Here is a 19,626-nt window from a genome sequence, read left to right as displayed (position 1 = left end):
TATGGCGTATATACTCACCAGAGAGACAAAGAGGGAGAGAAAACAAGAAATCAACCCCTGAGGGGAGGGCAACACCACAATCTCTTTTTCTGCATTCTCTTCTCGGGATTTTGGACATGCACACACATGTGCCCAGCATGAAACTTAAGCCACCGAGTCAGCCATGCAGAAGTCCAGTACCCTAACCACCACACCGCCTGCCAGCCACAACATTCTCTGTCTTTAAGCTAGGCCTATGGTTTGATGTAGAATTTAGTTTTCCCCTTTAATTGTTTTGTACCCTTTGTTAATGAACTATTGGTAGACAGATGAGAGCTAAGTAACCATCATTGTCTTCAGCTGCCTGTAAGTCAAGAGTTTACCCCAAGAAATTACTGAGTCATGTGACCAGCAGGTGGCGCAGTGGTTAAAGTGCTAGACTCCCACATGACAGGCCATGGTTCAAGTCCCCAACTTGGTGACTAGCTTTCTCACTTTCCCTTTGTCTCTCTCTGGTAAAAATAAATAATAATAATAACAACAAATAAAATAAATAATAAAGAAAGAAATGATTGGGTCATAGGAAAAGTCATGACTTACGTTTCCATGTTTTTCTGTACAAATACATCACAACTTTTCAGACAACCAACATTTTAAGTGTTTTTTATGTAGTTCAGAGTTCAACATTTTAAAATTTTAGTCTATAGAGGACATTGAAACTAATATGTAAACCCATAATATAATGTTTTTATATTGAATAAATCCATTCATTGAAAAAGGTCAGTTTAAAAAATATTAAATAATAGTTTAAGTATTAAACATATTTGGCAAAAATCGTGACTGTGTTTGCAAGTGACTAAAGAAGCTGGGAGATACCGGCACATGGGGGAGTGTTTTCCAACCTGAAAACAATTAGTCCAGCAGCAAAGCCTCGCAGGCTGACCACCTGGTTCCTGAGGGAGGTTGCTGGCACTAGGCCAACGGTGGGGTCAGTGGCTGTTTGCAAAGGGCCTCCTACCTCTGGAACTCTGTACCAGTCAAAACGTCATTACCCTAAACATATACAAAATCTTAGGACTTTGGGACTGAATACTTTTAACATTAGAATATTATATTTTAAATGATCTTTAGTTCATGTACAAGCAAAAACAAAATGCTAACTTTACCGAAGTTTATCATTTACGGACTGTGTGTGCAACTTTTGAAATAAATAAAATTAATTTGTTCTTCAGACCCGGTAAGATAGAGAATTATTCACACATGAATTATTCATGTTGTATTAAGAATGTGTGTAACTTGATACTATGCCGATGTGTGTTGAGGCATATAAACTAGTTTCTTGAACAAAATTTATAGGGTTTGTAATTTTCAATATCAATAAACCAGTCATGATAGTTTATTATAAGAGTTTCAGCCAAAATTGTTTAAAATGACTATTTCAAATCTATAAAGCTAAGTAAATATCAGACAATGTTAGAAATAATGAGGTTAAACGTAATTGATGGTCGTTATTCCTGAGAAGATGAAGTTTAAAGTCATCTCCTCATATGTCCTATAAAGTTTTCCAGCTCCACAGGGGTCTGTATTTGCAGATGAAGTTTTTTGAAAGCAAATTGAATTAGACTGCAGTGTGCTTTATGAGGCCATCTAAAGCGAGGTTTTGTTTGTTTCAGAAGCGGGCATGCAGGAGAGTAGAAGCAAATGGGCATGAGTGTGGCTGGCACCAGGCGAATGCATGTGCACCGGCATCCTGGGGCACAGAGGGCCAGGAGCCTCCGCTGAGAGGCTGCCCTCCTGCATCGAGGTTGGAGAGTGGCCAAGGAAAGCCAAGTACAGTGGTATGTTCCTGTTCCCCCTAAACCAGGTGTGAACCCACCTAAATATCCTAATAAAAACTATAACTAACCATTGTTCTGATATATCTGCGGCTGTGATTTGTTAAATAGATTCCTCAGACTGGTGGAAGGAGCTCGGTCCAGCCTTGCCCGAGATGTATTGCGGGAGAATCTGTAAGTGCATTAACATTCTTGCTGTGACATAAAAGATAGACTTCTTAAATATTAGATCCATAAAACAAAGTTAATAAAAACTCCAATTACGTTTCTAAGGAATGAGGGACATAAATATAAAGGTGGAGATTGATTTAAGCTTTTCTTAGCATTCTACTAGGGTCCAAACTAATTTGTTTCCAGCTTCAGATTGGATATAGAAATTGTAAATACATTTAAAATTCTTTGTAAAAAACAAGGTTTAGGAGAGGAAGCAGGTCACTTGATTTGGGCCAGATGGTGGTACAGTGGTAACAAAACTGGACCCATATGGGAAGGGGATTCAAGGCCTAAGGTCTTGCTTCTCACACTCAGGTATATGTACCCGTATGTCCTTGATCCTGATTAGTCAATGCTGGGGGCTGGATTACGGTGTGAGGACTCAGTTAGAGATCAATTTCTCTCTCTCTTCCTCTCAGAAGAAATGAAACAGACTTAAAATATAAATAAATAAAAATTTAGGAACATCATGGAGAAGAAATCTTGCCTCATTTAATTGTACAAATAGGAATCAACATTTTTTTTTCCATTTAAGCTTTGCTTATATGTTTTCTTAAACTTCACAGAAATCACAGATTCAAAAGGAAGCATGGTGTTTGCACCATTAATTCAAAGTGAAGGGAGGCCAAAAACTGTTCAGGTTCAAATTCTCAGTCTCTGCTATTGGGCAGAATATCATAAAGTATATATTAGCATAATAATACCTTTGTTATTAATTTTGACCTTACTCTAAGAACAAGTTAATATGTCTTTGATAACCTCTATAATTCTTGGGTTTTTTCATTTTAAAATTGATATCTTAATATTGCAATAAAATAGAATTATATTTAAATTCCACAGAGAAACCAGGAGAGTGTGTGTGTGTGTGTGTGTGTGTGTGTGTGTGTATGTGCGTGCGCATGCATGTGTGTATTTCTGATATTGCCCCCTAAAGATCTTTACAGAAAAAGATCTGCTGTTTTTCATAGGCAAAAGATTGAGTCAGTAAATTATAGAGATCTTCATTGACACATTGCAGGCTACTGTGTTTTACAATGATAGACATTGATTTTGGTTTAAACAAAGACCTGAAATCGTGGCAACCATCACCCAAGAGAACTTCTGATTGATTATCTGATGTCATTAGACAAATATGAAAAAAATTAGTGGAAAAATCACTTTGTGAATATGTATTTCACTATTTTTTATAATCTAACTTCAGAAAAATTTCTGCATGTTGTTTTGATGTAATTCTAGACAATGGTAAAATCAGAGATCCAGCGATTTGGGTCACCTGGTTGCATGATGGTTAAAGTAGCTGGATCCCAAATGACTGACAATGCAATTCAAGTCCCAGTCCTAGCAGCTTGAGAAACATGCCAGGGACGTGTACCTGTGTTCCCAAAATCCTGAAAGGAGAGAGAAATAGAGGATGAAAGATTGTGGCATGACCATTCCCATGCAGGGTGCTTTCTCACTTTCCTTCTCATGTATTCTGTCTCTCTCCAGTAAGCACACATGCCCTCTGGCAAAATTTAAAAAATGAAAAATATAGATTAAAAAAGATACCATAATTTGACATTAGTATATTTAGGTTGTTTCATATACCTGCCAAACACATCCTGGAATACAAATAAATAACACTTATCTTCAGAAATAGGGCCCTAGTATGATTAAATTCCATTATTTGCTTTTGGCTCACTAGGATCCTTCCTTTTTCCTACCCCATTTCCATGGACTGTATCTTTCAAATCTCCCCATCTGTTGGAGGCAAACACTTGGAATGTAATATGGATTCTTAATGCTTTGAGAGCTTGTGTTCTGGCATGAATGGCTTAAAGAAAAAAAAATAATATTTAGCTTAAGCAACTGATTGGATCATTTTGGCTAATATTCTGTTTGAACAACAGTACCTGTTTGATTAGGATTTTCCTTCCTTTGTAATTCCCCAAGCTTGCCTCTCTTATGTTTCATAGGAAATGAATCTATGAGCAGAAAACCTACATTGATATGTAAATATCATTTTTTTGTTAATGCTCAATATTCTTTTCATCTAAATTTCAGAAACTGACTTTAAAAAATCAGTTTCCTTTTATTTGTAGTTATTCTCAATAAAATTTTACCCAGGCTTGGGCGTTTTAATATTTACACCCACTATTGCTAAAAGTCTTATGTAAATAAAGATTGAAATGTGAATTTGAAAAGTCACACCTTTTGATATTTGAACAGACTATAGCTGCATATATCTTCTTTTTCTAATAATATGGCTAGTTTCTCTCCTAAGCTTTTAAAATAATAAGACACTTACTATTTTTGTATTCTAAAACATCAGAAGATTCAGAGTTAAATAAAAAGCAAATAGTATTTTTAGAAATGCAAGATCCCAGGGAGTAGTGCTTAACAATAAATCGCTGATGGGCAACAATTCCAAATTTTAGAAGACTTTATTAAACTTGTGGTTCCATTCACAAATGCTTGCCCATCTACACATGAGCATGCCCCCGCTCTTGGCCCACAGTTTCCATCAGCAACTCAGAATGGCTGCCTTGGGTTGAAGAAAAGCAAAGGTTATATCACTGGTAGTTTGTGTGAAATTCCTTACAGGAAATTTGCATGTGATTCTCAACGTGTTTGGTAGCTTTTGCCCAGTAAGCACCTTTGCATCTGAGTCTCTAGTGCATTTCTGACCTCAGTAGAGTATCAGCTGATCTGTCAGTCCTGCTCTGAATTTTCAGTATAACCCTCTCAGCTATGGGAACTGAGTTCCTGTTGTGCTTCTATTCCTCATTTTTATCATTGAGTCATTTCTCACATGTGCCAGTCTTAATTTCTCACAAATGCAGGGACTTTTTCCAAGTTTGCATTTTGGTCTGTTTTTCTATTTGACCCATCTTAGTTCATTGTTGCACTGTTTCCTGTTTCAGGTGTTGCTAATATGATTTCTTATAGTAAATCACTGTTAACTGTTGAACCTATGGTACACCTTACTATTTAAAAACATTCCCTCTTAAGTCTGAATCACCTTACTCATGTTACTGACAGTTGGAAAAAATGGTAGAATGTGGCATAATGGCTGCTTGTCTTCACTGAAGTGAGCTACCCGGGGCTGCAAGTTCAGCAGCAGTGCAGATCACCAATTTGTAGTCACTGGGAGACTTACTTTCCTTCCACTAATGACTCCACAGCCAGACCTCACCTTGGCAGCAGGCTTCCTTTCTCGGCTTAGTTCGCCTTGCTTGGCATAGGGGCAGTGTGGTAGCCAAGTGTAATATGGAAGTTACACAGTACTTTGCAAATTCAAGCCAATTAAAGGAAACCTAACTAGGCTGCCAGAGGTCTCCACAGTAATTAAAAGAAGATACATGAAAAGGAAAGGGACATTATAAGGCAGATAGTTGTAGGAAAAAAGGATTTAGGCTGTTTGTTGAAGGGAAAGGTAATATTTCTTGAGCACCATGTTTTCCAGGTGGTATCAGGTCTCCAATATTGCAGTTTCCATGCAGCTCCTCTGCATTGAACTCCTTTAGAGAAGGGACCTCAGATTTTACTAGATCAGTGGATTAGTCAGTTACCTATTTTGTTTGTTTGTTTGTTTGTTTTTTGTCCCCCCCTCCCCCATTCCTTGCCTTTGTTTCCTTGCTACTTTGTATTTTAGGAACTGTATTTCCCAGACACCCTGGGCTCTGATTTCTGGGTAGGTTCAGCTAATAGGAAGCATTGGTGAGACACAAATTTAGCAGAGAAAATAGGGAAGAGGCTGGAAACTTCCCCTCAGCCCTTTCCCCAGGGGCCCAGATCCTTTAGAGCAGTCCTTGTCTAGTCTCAACTCTTGCTGGGTGGCATGGGCTCCTGAACTGGGTGGGTCACAAGCCTCCTCCCTTTGTCCTCCTAGCCTTTGGGTAGTGGTGTCCTACTGTGGTGAATAATTGGTTGCTTCACCTTCCCCTAGTGTCCCATCTCTCCCATCATTTGTGTAGTCAAACCCTATATTAAATTCCCTCTATTTGAAATAACTAAAATTGGTTTCTATTTTCTCACTAACCCTAACCTGGGCTAATAAGCTAATTATGAATGAGTTCTCCTGGGGAAAAAAGGCTGTTTATTTTTATTTATTTATTTTATTGTCAGAGGGTGTATGCACTCACCAGAAAGAAAGGGAGAGAGAAAGCACCCCTCAGTGGGGTGCAATCATGCTGCAGTCTCCTTTGCTCCATTTTTCTTTCCATCAGGACTGTGGGCACACAAACACATCATGCACCTGACATGCTTTTCAAGCTTTCTGTGCTAGGGTTCAAACTTTAGTCAGCAAGTGGGATCCAACTCCCTAACTGCCTATCTATGGGGCTAGTCCCCCCAAAGATGGCTATATTAAGCACAGAGCTCTTAGTGTTTGTTATTCACTCTCAAGACTCAGGTTCTTTTTTTTTTTTTTTTAAGAGAGATTTTTGCTATAGGGTGCATATACTCTCCAGAGAGGCAGAGACAGAGAGACAGAAAGCAAGAAATCACTCCCCACTCCTCACAGAAGGAATGACCATACTCCAGTCCCTTTCATTCTCCTTTCAGGATTTTGGGCACACACATACACACACCCAGTGTGAGTTTTAAGCCTCTGGGTCCAGGACTCGAACCTCAGCTGACTACATTACATGGGAGTCCAGCGACATAACTATTACACCATCTGTTGGTCCCCAAGGTTCAGGTTCTTAATGCTGCAAGTTTAGCATTCTGGAGTGCTGGCAGAGCCAGTTGCAGCTGTAAGTCTGGATATGAGGTAATATTGACAGTGTGGATATCAAAGTTAAAAATAGGGACCAGCAATTAGCGTAATGGCTATGTCACTGGACTCCCACGTAGTCGACTGCGGTTCACGTCCCAGACCCAGTGGCTTAAAACTCACACCGGGCACGTGTGCGTGCATGCCCAAGATCCCAAGAGGAGAACGGAGGAGAAGGGACTGCAGCATGGCCATCCCCTCTGGGGGCTGATTTCTTGCTTTCTGTCTCCCTGTCTCTCTCTGTCTGTCTGGCGAGCGCACATGCCCTATAGCAAAAACCTCTCAGAAAAAAAAGAATAAAAAAGAATATAGTCAGGCTTTTTAATATTGCCCATCATTGATGTTCCTTGGCTTTCTTTTATTGGTGGTTATTGAGTGTTAGATCTCAAATGGGTAGTGAATTGCCACATAAAAGCCAACATGTAAATCACGTTGTTTCTTAGTATAATAGAACCCCCTTTCCCACAATTGATTCTGGATCTCAGTCTATTCATTAGCATTATCAAATTTTTTTTTCCACTTTAGAACAAATATGTATGGAGTCGTCGTCTTATAGGCCTCTTTTTTGACATTGAAGTCCATTGCCTGACATTGCTGTGTGCGTACGTGTGCATGTGCAGTGTGTGTGTATGTGGAGACAGGCAATACAGGGATAGAAATAGGACAGGGAAAAGCAGTGTTTGGGCAGCCTGTTGTTTTGGTTCAGTTTTCCCCTATAGGGGACAGCAGTAGGAACCAACGTATGATTATTCTGATTCTAAATGGATATGTTTTTATTTTTGAATTTCTTTACTGTTTAAGTGGGTGATCTTTAAAAATTATGTTCACTTTGTATATGTATCTATAAATTATCGGTAATTGCTTCCTATGTCTGTCTCATCTGTAAATACTGTACTGAAACAGGAACCACCCCAGAACCTGCCTTCCTCCATTGCCAGCAGTGACAGCAGAGAATCTCTGTGTCTTATACGTAGGTCTGAGTGTCAAGCCAGGGACAAGACCAAGGATGAAAATGTAACATTCTGACATGCATTGACAAAGATCAGTGTGCAGTGGTTTATTCTTTGTGTCCCGTTTCAGCAACAAGCAGTTCTTGTCAGTCTTTTATTTGTATGTCCTTAGAGAAGAAAACACAATCATGGAGGGATCGACAGGAATTTTATTGATTATTCTGTAAGAATCAAATTGTACTCCATGTATTTTTTCTCCAGTTTTGTCAGAGATCCTGGAGTTCACTGGTCTAAGTCTGTCAATTTATAGATAAGGCACATGAGGTCCACAGGGGGTAAGTGACTGGCCTTGCTATACATGGTGGGCGATGGGAGATGGGAGCTTGAGCACTCTCTCCGGAGCCCTCTCCTCCTTCTGGTCTTTTTGGCTTATCTGTGTTTGCAGTTAGCATGCCATCATCACTCCCTGATGCTGGTGGTACAGTGACCATCTAACACCCTCTGAGAACTTCATGGATCCTTGTGGACTTCATTCCCAGACACAGTGAGAGGTTCTTGACTAAACCACAGGGCTGATTTATTCAAACTGTGAAAGAATAAACTGGCTGAGGGAAGTTTGGCTTTGTCAGTAGTGAATCCCAAAATAAATGAGTTTGAAGAGACCTCTGACAAAATCTTCAGATTTATCTTCTAATAGAATCTGACTGTTACTTATTTTTTTCTGGAATATAGAATACCAGAAAGCTACTTTAAAAAAAAAAATTGTAGCTATGTTATTTAGATCATTTCCAGGTTCTGAGGTGCTGAGGCACTTCAGAGGACTAGAATGAAAAAAAAAAATGCAATGTGGACTTTCTACAAACATATTAGATTAGGCAAATGTAGATGTTTCCCCTTTCTGCTACAGAGATGCAGGGTAAATGCTAATAAAAAAATACATAGTTAATCATATAGGAAGTGAAGAGAGAAAACAAAAGCAGAGCAATAAACTTTTTTTTTTTTTTAATTTGCCATAGGATCCTTGCACTTGCCAGAGAGAAACAGGTCGATAAGGGAAGAGAGGGAGTGAGAAAGCACCCTCTGGTAAGGATTGTCAATACCACAGTCCCATCTCCATTCTCCTCTTGGGGTTTTTGATGTGCACGCATATGTGCCCAGTGTGTTTTTTCAAGCCGCCAGGTCTGGGGCTTGAACCTTGCAGTTGGCCACATAGGATCCAGCTGCCTTACCACCATGTCACTAGCTGGCCCTAATAACACATTCTTTAGTGGCCATTGTTGAGTCTTGGCTTTGGTTGGGTTTGACCCCAGAATGGGTTCAGGGACTGAGGACTAGAATTCTAATGCCCAGAGATAGATGCAACCTTTGCCTAACAGAGGTGTGGCATTTATAATTCGGTTCCTTACATAGAGTTCAGAGCCTTGTAGTACTGACTATACTTTTTTTTTTTTTTTAACCATTCCAAAGACAAAATCAGAAGTTTTATTGACTGAGAAAATAAAGGGAAGCAATGGTTGCATAGGTTTCAATTCCAGCTAACAGGACAGTGGCCATCAGGAAAATAATAAACTCACTAAGTATTTTGGACATGTTCAATTATAATATTCAGGTAGTAGGTTTTATTGGAAATGTGGATCCAGAGCTGACAGACATTATATTTAGGAGTCATCCACAAACAGGTTTGGGAGGGCAAGAAGATGGTGTGACTGTTGATGCGGCTGGATCCCACATGGCCAACTGCGTGGTTCATGTTCCTAACCCAGCAGCTTGAAGATGTCAGTGCGTGCCCCAATATCCATGGCCATTCCCCCTGGGAGGGTGCACTCTCACTTTATCTGTCTGTCTCTGGCAAGCAAACCTGCACTATGCCAAATTTAAAAAATAATAATAATTTGTTGAGGAACAAATAATACATTGATAAGGGCATAGAGAATAATTTTAAGGGGGCTGAGGAGAAGAAGCAGTATTTAGAAGATAACTGAAGAAAAATGTTCCCCGACCAACACACTGCCTCCCCCCACCCAGTGCCTAGGCCCTCTGGCAAATTAAAAGAAAACATACAGAATAGTATTGAGGGAATCTGTTGTCTGAAATAAGATTACATGTATGTATTCTCAATATACATATATACAATAGTATATATGCCCTTCTTTCTTTTTCTTTGAGACATGGTCTTGCTATGTTGCTGGGGTACTTTCTCACTTTCCTCAAACTAACAGTCCTTTGCCTCAACCTCCCCAGTCTTGGACTATAGGCATGCACATATGATCCTGGCTTCTGCCCTTTATATAGTCTCCTCTTTTTTGAAAGGCTTTACTGTCTAGTCTCAGGCCAAACCTCCTCCTTCACAGCCCCCCACCTCTACTCATCAAGTGTTAAAAGATACCTTCCTAAATTTCGAATTGTTCTCTTCTCCAGTAGAATTCCACTCTGCAATTCCATTGCTTCATAAATCTGGCATGTGAGATGTTAAGTGGTCTGCTGCAGTTTTCTCTTCAGTCAGGGGTGCCAGCTCCACGTCTGTCTGCTTTTGTAGCTCTTATATCATAGTCGTAGGCTTATTCAAAGTAGCACAGATGCGGCTCTTAGTCTCTTTTTGTTCAACAGCAACTGGTTTAAAGCGTGCACACAAAGTTTGATACTGAGATTTTATCGCTGACAATTCCTTTAAGAGTGTAACTGGATTTTTCTCGCCTGCTGAATCAGGGTGATTGGTCTTGATTTCATATTCCAGTCTGTACTGAATGTAATCCAGATCAGAGTCAGCTTTCTGGAGCATCAGTTCCAGCTTATCGACCTCCGCCTCCATGTTGAATAGTTCCTGACTATACCTTAAAAAAAGGATTGGAAATTAAAATATCCCAGGCCATGGATGGGTGCAGACTTTAGCATTATTCTATTTCAGTGATATAGGTACTAAAATTTAAAGCATTAAGATAAAAATAGATCCAGACCATTGAAGTCCTTAAGGTCTTGAGTAGTGGCAAATACAGAATTATTCTGTAAACGTTTCCACCATCCATTGCGTATAGGATTCAGAGTTAAAATAACCCTCAGTGAAGGTCAAATCACATTAAGGAAATAAAATCAAAAGCCACATAAACAAATTTCCTGTCAGGAGAGAGGGGTCAGGAAATACAACAAATAGTGGAATCTAAATCTCTCAGAATTCAAAATAATAGAAGAACCTGAAATTGACTATGAGGTATTTTAAATTTTATAAAATTATTAAAGAAGAAATAGAGCTGTATAAAAGATGACAGTATGAAAAATGATTGGAGTGTTTTACAAAAAAGAAGAACGTGTAAAATGGAATGAATTGTAATTGGAATCTTTTGTTAAAATCATTAGATAAGGGGCTAGCAGGTAATACAGTGCTTATTACCCTGGACTCCCACATGACTGACTGTGATTTGAATCCCAGACCTGGTAGCTTGAAAATCATGCTGGGCATGTGTGCATGTGCATGCCTAAAATCCCAGGAGGGGAATGGAGACGGGATTAGCAGCATGGCCATCCCCCCAGGGGATAATTTCTTTTTTTCTCTCACTGTCTCTCTGCCAGGGACATGAACCCTATAGCCAAAACCTTAAAAACAACAACAACAAAAATAGATTAAACAAGGTAAAGACAGACTTAGTGAATTAGAAGATAGATCTGGCGGGAACCAGCAGTTAGCATAATGGCTATGTCGCTGGACTCCCACGTAGTCAACTGCGGTTCGCTTCCCGGACCCGGTGGCTTAAAACTCACGCTGGGCGCGTGTACATGCGTGCCCAAGATCCCGAGAGGAGAATGGAGAAGAAGGAATTGAGGCATGACCATCTCCCCTGGGGGGTGATTTTTCTGTCTCTATGTCTCTCTCTGTCTGTCTGGTGAGCGCACGTGCCCTATAGCAAAAAATCCCCAAAACAAAAACACAACTCAAAAAAAAAAAAAAAAAAAAACGACAGATCTGGGAAGTCATCCTAAACATTGCAAGAGAAATGAAGAGATGAAAAGTATGAAAATGTGTTTAAGAGTCATTGAGGGAAAATGAGAAGGTCTGTTAGGAAATCCAGAAACAAGGAATTTAGAGAATGTTAAATAGATTGTTTGAAAAGATAGTTGCTGATAATTTGAAGAAAGGCACATTTAGCTAAACAATTTTGAAATAGAAGAACAAGGTGAGGCAGATAATTTATCAGATATCAAGATGTATTGCAAAGCTGTTATAATTAAGGCAATGTGTTACTGGCCCAAGTGTGAACAGACCAATGAAACAAAAGTTTAACAGTTTGAAGGCACTACAAATCAGTTAGGGATGACAGGGTACCTTTTAAATTATGCTAGGGCAATTGGCTGTCCATAGATGAGACCAAAACCAATTAGATTTCTATCTCACAAAAAAAAAAAAAACGACAGATCTGGGAAGTCATCCTAAACATTGCAAGAGAAATGAAGAGATGAAAAGTATGAAAATGTGTTTAAGAGTCATTGAGGGAAAATGAGAAGGTCTGTTAGGAAATCCAGAAACAAGGAATTTAGAGAATGTTAAATAGATTGTTTGAAAAGATAGTTGCTGATAATTTGAAGAAAGGCACATTTAGCTAAACAATTTTGAAATAGAAGAACAAGGTGAGGCAGATAATTTATCAGATATCAAGATGTATTGCAAAGCTGTTATAATTAAGGCAATGTGTTACTGGCCCAAGTGTGAACAGACCAATGAAACAAAAGTTTAACAGTTTGAAGGCACTACAAATCAGTTAGGGATGACAGGGTACCTTTTAAATTATGCTAGGGCAATTGGCTGTCCATAGATGAGACCAAAACCAATTAGATTTCTATCTCACACACAAAAAAAAAAATCAATTCTGGGAGGTGGGAGAGTTACAGAAACTAAATGTGCTCTCCTACCCCCACCTCCAAAAAAAGAAAAACTCCTTTAAATAACTTTCAGTAGAAAATACAGGATCTGACTATATACATTAAGACATTCATAAAAGTTTCTCAACTTATTAAAGAGGCTATATAGCAAGGAAGATATATTTCATTGCACTAAACAAAAAGGTGAATATTTTAAATAAATACACAAATCATTGTCTAGTGGATAAATGGCCAAAGTATATAAACTGGTAATTTAGAGGAGACTGAAATAATCAATAAATATAAATAGATGTCCAATCTCACTAGTAATTTAAGGACTTGCAAATTAAACAATCAAATTAGCAAAAATGAAACTGTCTGGTAAATGTGGGTGAGGATGTGGACTTAAAGGATCTGTTCAAATTTTTTGGAGCACGTAAAGTAGCACAGTGACTTTATTTATTTTTTATTTATTTATTTTTTTTTTGGAGAGGTTTTTGCTATAGGGTGCATGCGTTCGCCAGACAGACAGTGCACCCGGCATGAGTGTAAGCCACCGGGTCCAGGACTCAAACCGCCATCTACTACGTGGGAGTCCAGCGACATAGCCATTACGCTAAGTGCTGATCCAGCACAGTGACTTTAAAGAATAAATATCACTAGCATTCTGAGTTCTAGAAGATATATTCGTACATATATACCTTAATAGATGCCAAGAAAATGTATATAAATATTTGTTGTAGCATTGCTTGCATGAGAAGAAGCCAGAAACAATCTAAACATTGATTAATAAGAGGATAAATAAATAAATTGGAGCATATTTAGTCAATGAAATATTTTACACAGTAGTAAAAATATATGAACCAAAAAAGGAATTAGAGAAGGGTATATAGAGCATGATACCATGTAGATACAGTTTTAAACACGGAAAACATTGATGCATGTCTGTTAAAAGAATAAAACGCATGTGAGAATGATAAATAATCAAGTTCAGAATAATGAGGTTATTTCCACTGAGCAAGTAAAGACTCAGGATACAAGAGGTGTTTTGATATGCATAATGTTTTATCTCTTAAGTTGCGTAATGGTTCATGAATGTTTGTTACATTGTCTTTTTTTTTTTTTTTTTTTTTTGTATTCCTGAAGACTTATTCTGAGCCATGGGCATGGCTTATCCGTACATGGGAAAAAAATCAATAGAGCTACTAGAGAGAAAAGACTGATTATTCATGAAGCAAAAATAATGTGACTGACCACAGACCTCTCATTAGTAACAGTAGATGCTGGAAGTCTGGGAAAACAACTTTGAAATGTGGTTTTGATGTTTGTTTAATTTTTTTTTTTTTTTTTTTTTTTTTTTGTATTCCTGAAGACTTATTCTGAGCCATGGGCATGGCTTATCCGTACATGGGAAAAAAATCAATAGAGCTACTAGAGAGAAAAGACTGATTATTCATGAAGCAAAAATAATGTGACTGACCACAGACCTCTCATTAGTAACAGTAGATGCTGGAAGTCTGGGAAAACAACTTTGAAATGCTAAAAAGACTGTACCCATGTGAACATGTGGGCAGACTGTACAGGGGTGGCCAGTGCAGTAGGATTCCTCCTCTCATTTCAGTCGACTCCAGAAGAAAGAATATATGCAGACCAATAACTCTGAGAGAAACTGAGAAAGTTACAAAAAAGCTATGATTCTAAGTGCTTTCCAGGTTTAAAAAACCTTTATATGAAAGAGCACATGGATGATTTAACATTGAGAAAACTATTACATTGTTTGATCAAAGTAGGGAAAAACAAATGATCATCTTTGTAGCTATAAAAAACAGCATGCAGTTAGACCCAAATCCCATTTGTGATAAAAATTCAGCAAACTAGAAATAGAATTTATCATGATAAAAGTTAAGGAATGTGATACTAGATAGAGACATATCTGTTGCTGAGGAGAAAAAGACAAAGATGCTTGCTACACCACTTCTGCTTAATGTGTTAGGGCTCCTGGCTAGCACAATAAGACAAAAATAAAGTGACTCTAACAGTTGGGAAAGAGAAAAACCTTGTCTCTTTTGAGAAATGATGTTTCTGGATGATGTAATTACCTATTTGCCAAGAAAATGAAACTACAGATAAGTTACTGTAATATTCAGTAAGGTTATAGACTTTTTTCACTGGTAATGACTAGGAAAAAATTCTATTCATGTTATTTCTTCATGTGGATATGAATTACTGTCTACAATTCTTTGATTTTACCATGAAGGACTACTTTCAGTGTTTCTGTAGGTCAGGTCTATTATCATCAGTTTTTGTTTATCTGGGAATGTCTTAATTTCTCTATCACTTCTGAATGGTAATTTTGTTGGATATAAAATTCTCGGTTTATGGTCTTTCAACATTTTGAAAGGTCATCTCATTGCCTGCTGACTTTCATGATGTCTAAAGAGAAATCAGCTGTTAATATTACTGAGGATTATTTATGTATGATTTGTCACTTGTCCTTTTTTTATTTTAAAGATTCTTTTAGTTTTAGATCATTTTATTATGTAGCATCTAGATGTAGAGCCCTTTGGGTTGACCTTAGTGGTTTTTCTGTTTTTCTGACCAAATAATCTCAGTTGACTTCAGAGTCATCATAGGTTCTTTCTTCTGCCTACTTAAATCTGCTCTTGAACTCCTTTCACTTCTATAATTTCTTTTAAATATAGGTATAAGATTTTTACCTCTTTATGATAATTTTCTGTTTCATAAGACATAATTCTCCTACTTTTCTTTAGTCTTTTTTTTTTTTTAAGTTTACCTTGTGTGTGTGTGTGTGTGTGTGAGAGAGAGAGAGGCATCCCCTCAACAATGTCTTCAGTCTCCATTCCTCCCCACAGTGAGCCAGGGTCATGGCTGCATCCAGCACATTTAGGTATGCCTGGGACATGAACCCAGAGCCTTCTCATATGGTCTTCAGTATAACATAGCAGTGTTCTACTACCTACACCTCATATAGTTCTTAATCGTGGTTTCCTTTAGTTCTTTGAATATATTATTTTTTAAGAATTACTTATTTAATTTTATTTATCAATTCATTTTTAATATGACCAGAGAGACACACACACACACACACAGAGAAAGGGAAAGTGAAAAAGCAAGCCACCAGGTGGGGGACTCGAACTATGGTTGACCACATATGAGTTTCCAGTGCCACTCCTCTTGCTGGTCCTCAGTTCTTTGAACATATTTAAAATAGCTGATTAAAGTCTTTGTCTAGTAATGTCTCGTGTTTTCTCTTCTGTTTGGCCCTCCAGATCCACTTTTCACCTTTTTCTGTATTCATTCCAAGTGGGGTGCCTGGGTTTTCTGACTTCCCTTTGAATCTAGCCACTGTAGAGCATTTGGGAAAGGCCTCAGAAAACTGGAGATATTTGGGAGAGGGTGGGCAGAGTATTAGGTTATGTTCCTTGTCCAACATCACTGTTTCTCTCAAGGAGCCATTTATACAAAACACATTCTTCGGCTATGTTCTGGTAATTGCTTGCTCCCCTTATCCTTTCAGTCTAGCCCTTGCATTGTCCCCTTGTGGCTCCCTTCTATAGCTTCGTAACTGATTTCTTTAGAATAATCCCTTTTTGAATTCTTTTATTCACACATACCATCTGTTTCCTGTTGGGATTCTAACTGATACGGAAAGGTACACACCCACTTTAGGGTAATAATCACTACCAAGAGGAAGGGAGGAAAATGAGGTAACTATGTAATATATGTTAAATCTTCAGAGAACATAAATAGTTGTCATTATATAAAGACTCGTGCCAATAAGATAAGAATGATTGTCTTAGAAATACAAACTTTTATTGTAGCCCTTATAATTCTGTTAAGAAAGAACACTGTTCTGTGGCAGTAAAGATGAATATGTTGTTAAAAAAGGAGAGAAAATAATTTCTCAGTCAAGTGGTGATGGCAGGAATCATAGACATTTCTACTCCACAAAGGGCTGCTGTTATGTCACGGAGTTACTCAGGGAAAGGCAGAGAGCTACTAGCCACACAGCCAGGGTTCTCTACACTAATGAAAAACGGTCGCGACAAATAAGGAAAATGGCAAAATTCTCTCTTTTCCCAATATGCATGGGTTGGATTGTAATTAGATTTACCACAGATAAAGGTATCAAATTGGGTTTTTAATATGATAACCCCAGGTAGAATGAGATATGTACTTGTTGACCCTATTGGCCCTGCCAGCCCCTCAGACAGGTAAGGGAGAGCCCAGGGAGGAAGGTTTTTACAAAGAAAACTGGGTGGGGCCAGCAGATGGCATAGCAGTTACATTCCTGGGCTCTCACATGGTTGACCACCATTTGAGTTATGGACCCAGTGTCTTCAAAATCACACCAGGTGTGTGTGTGTGTGTGTGTGTGTGTGTGTGTGTGCACGCGCGCGCGCGCGCCCAGATCCTAGAAGGAGAATGGAGGAGAAGGTATTACAGGATGGCCATCCACAGCACCCCTCCCCCTGGAGGGGGTAATTTCTCACTTTTCCTTTCACTATCTCCGTCTCTCTCTACTGTGAGTGCACACACCCAAAAGCAAAAACCTCTTTAAAAAAAAAAAAAAAGTAAAGTGAGAAGTTTTGAAAGGGTTTGTGACTTGTGGCAAATGCTGTGTAATGGAAATCACCACAGTGAAAGAATTGAGAAATGTTAAGGCTGTGAACACAGACATGCCCTCCCCCTGCCCCAAGGAAATGATAGAAGAAGATGCTTAGCCAGACCTGGATTATTATTTTTTACTTATTTTATTTATTATCATTACTAATTTAACCAGAGGGAGGGAGGGAAAGGAAAAATGAGAGGCCATGCCACCAGGTCTGGGACTCAAACTGTGGTCAGCCATGTGGGAGTCTGGTACCTTAACCATCATGTCACCTGCCAGCTCCCCAGAGTTCTTTTTTTTTTTTGGAGAGATTTTCACTATAGGGCGCGTGCGCTCGCCAGACAGACAGAGAGAGACATAGAGACAGAAAGCGAGAAATCACCCCCAGGGGGGATGGTCACGCCGCAATCCCTTCTCCTCCATTCTCCTCTCGGGATCTTGGGCACGCACGCACACGCGCCCGGCGTGAGTTTTAAGCCACCGGGTCCGGGACACGAACCGCGGTCGACTACGTGGGAGTCCAGCGACATAGCCATTACGCTAACTGTTGGTTCCCCAGAGTTCTTTTTTTTTGGAGAGGTTTTTGCTATAGGGCGCATGCGCTCGCCAGACAGACAGAGACAGACAGAAAGCGAGAAATCACACACACATGCCCGGTGTGAGTTTTAAGCCACCAGGTCCGGGACGCGAACCGTGGTTGACTACGTGGGAATCCAGTGACATAGCCATTACGCTAACTGCTGGTCCCCTGCCAGAGTTCTTTTTGATCCCAGTATTAGAAGTAAATAAAAATTTCCCTATTCAAAAATATATTTATCTTTCTTGTTGGAGAAATGTTGAAATCATGTATTACTAAAAATGGTATATTGTTTCCCACTATTTCTTATTATCTCACTTTTCAAACTTAACCAAACAGGAACAAGGAATTTTAATTGTCCACAGTCAGACTTAGAGTTAAGACACAATTAATCCTTATCTTCCCACCTGACTTTATCAAATCATAGACTCTGCTTGGACTTCATCACCAGACATGTCTCCAGTGACTTGTATATCTCATCTGTGACTCCTATAGTCCTAGGATATTAGATTTCTCTGGGCCACCCCATGTCTAGATCAGGGATATTTAGCCAGAGGAACAGGAAAACCACTACGATTAACCCGAAGAGCTCTATATCTAGACATAACACAATAGAATTGTCTAAAACCAGAAAACCTTTAAAACAAAAAAGGACAAGTGACAAATCATACGTAAGTAATCCTCAGTAATATTAACAGCTGATTTCTCTTTAGACATCATGAAAGTCAGAAGGCAATGAGATGACCTTTCAAAATGTTGAAAGACCATAAACTGAGACTTCCATATTCAATAAAACTATCACTCAAAAATGATAGAGATATTAAGATCAGACTCCTTTCTGGGTATTATTATTGGCTGTGTTTTCTGAGACAATATTGTCTTGAAAACAATGATAAATAGGAATGTGTCGAAGAGTGAGTAATATGATGAAGACATCAGACAACATTAGGAGACAGAGACACTGGGTGAAAGGTTTAAAGAAGCAATTTCTAAAGGTGTTTTTTATGTCCAAGATTCTTTTTTTTTTTAAGAGGTTTTTGCTATAGGGCGCATGTGCTCGCCAGACAGACAGAGACAGACAGAGAGACAGAAAGCGAGAAATCACCTCCCAGGAGGGATGGCCACACCACAATCCCTTCTCCTCCATTCTCCTCTCGGGATCTTGGGCACACACGCACACGTGCCCGGTGTGAGTTTTAAGCCACCGGATCTGGGACGTGAACCACGGTTGACTACATGGGAGTCCAGCGACATAGACATTATGCTAACTGCTGGTCCCTTATGTTCAAGATTCTAATCTCAGTCCTTATTATTTATGTAGCCCCAGGTCTTATCTGTTCTTCCTCCACATAACTTCCAAATATACCCCCTCCTTGAACAGAGAGGCTAGAGATGGGGGCAATAGTGAACATCTCAGAATACTTTTTCTTAAAATTGAAAAAGAAACATTTTGGTTTTTGAGCCATGTGGAGAATAACGTGATGATGAAATCATTGTCCCCTCAAGTATTCTTCAACCTTGCTGTCTCTCTCCTAAGAAAAGCCTATTGTCTTCTGATCTGCCCACCCCACTCCCTCTTTTACAGCGCCTCAGGGTAAGCCTCTCAAGCCTTGGTCTGACCCCGTCCCATTTCTAGAGCTAGGCTCCTGTTACTGAAGGTCTTCTGAAACAAGAGCCTCTTAGCCAAAGAAGTTTAGGAAATACTGCATGCTTTCCACCATCTTTTTGAGATTTGATGTACCAGGGGTCCTCAACCCTCAGGCCATGGACCAATACCATTAGGAACCAGGCTACACAGCAGGAGATGAACAGACAGCAAGCCAGTGACACTTCAT

General features: G+C 39.1%; 1 protein-coding gene and 1 pseudogene across 4 annotated transcripts in view; one reads left to right on the top strand and one right to left on the bottom strand.

Moving 5' to 3' along the window:
• The window catches only part of CUNH10orf143 (chromosome unknown C10orf143 homolog), an 83,548-nt gene that overhangs the window by 35,526 nt on the left and 28,396 nt on the right, over positions 1 to 19,626 (top strand). For all 4 annotated transcript variants that reach the window (XR_003549163.1, XR_003549164.1, XM_027771233.1 and 1 more), the window contains exons 2-3: positions 1,653 to 1,817; positions 1,926 to 1,988. Coding sequence is in view for 2 of the 4 variants with exons in the window: in XM_027771233.1 (XP_027627034.1) it covers positions 1,653 to 1,817; positions 1,926 to 1,988 (228 nt within the window). In the remaining 2 variants the exon portion in view is untranslated. The remainder of the gene's footprint in view (positions 1 to 1,652; positions 1,818 to 1,925; positions 1,989 to 19,626) is intronic.
• On the bottom strand, positions 9,768 to 10,611 carry LOC102475351 (spindle and kinetochore-associated protein 2-like; annotated as a pseudogene).

This window comes from Tupaia chinensis, unplaced genomic scaffold (genome assembly GCF_000334495.1).
Source record: "Tupaia chinensis unplaced genomic scaffold, TupChi_1.0 Scaffold000197_1, whole genome shotgun sequence".
NCBI classification, from domain to species: domain Eukaryota; kingdom Metazoa; phylum Chordata; class Mammalia; order Scandentia; family Tupaiidae; genus Tupaia; species Tupaia belangeri.
Note: the sequence above shows the minus strand (reverse complement) of the source record. Positions and strands in the feature narration are given on the sequence as shown.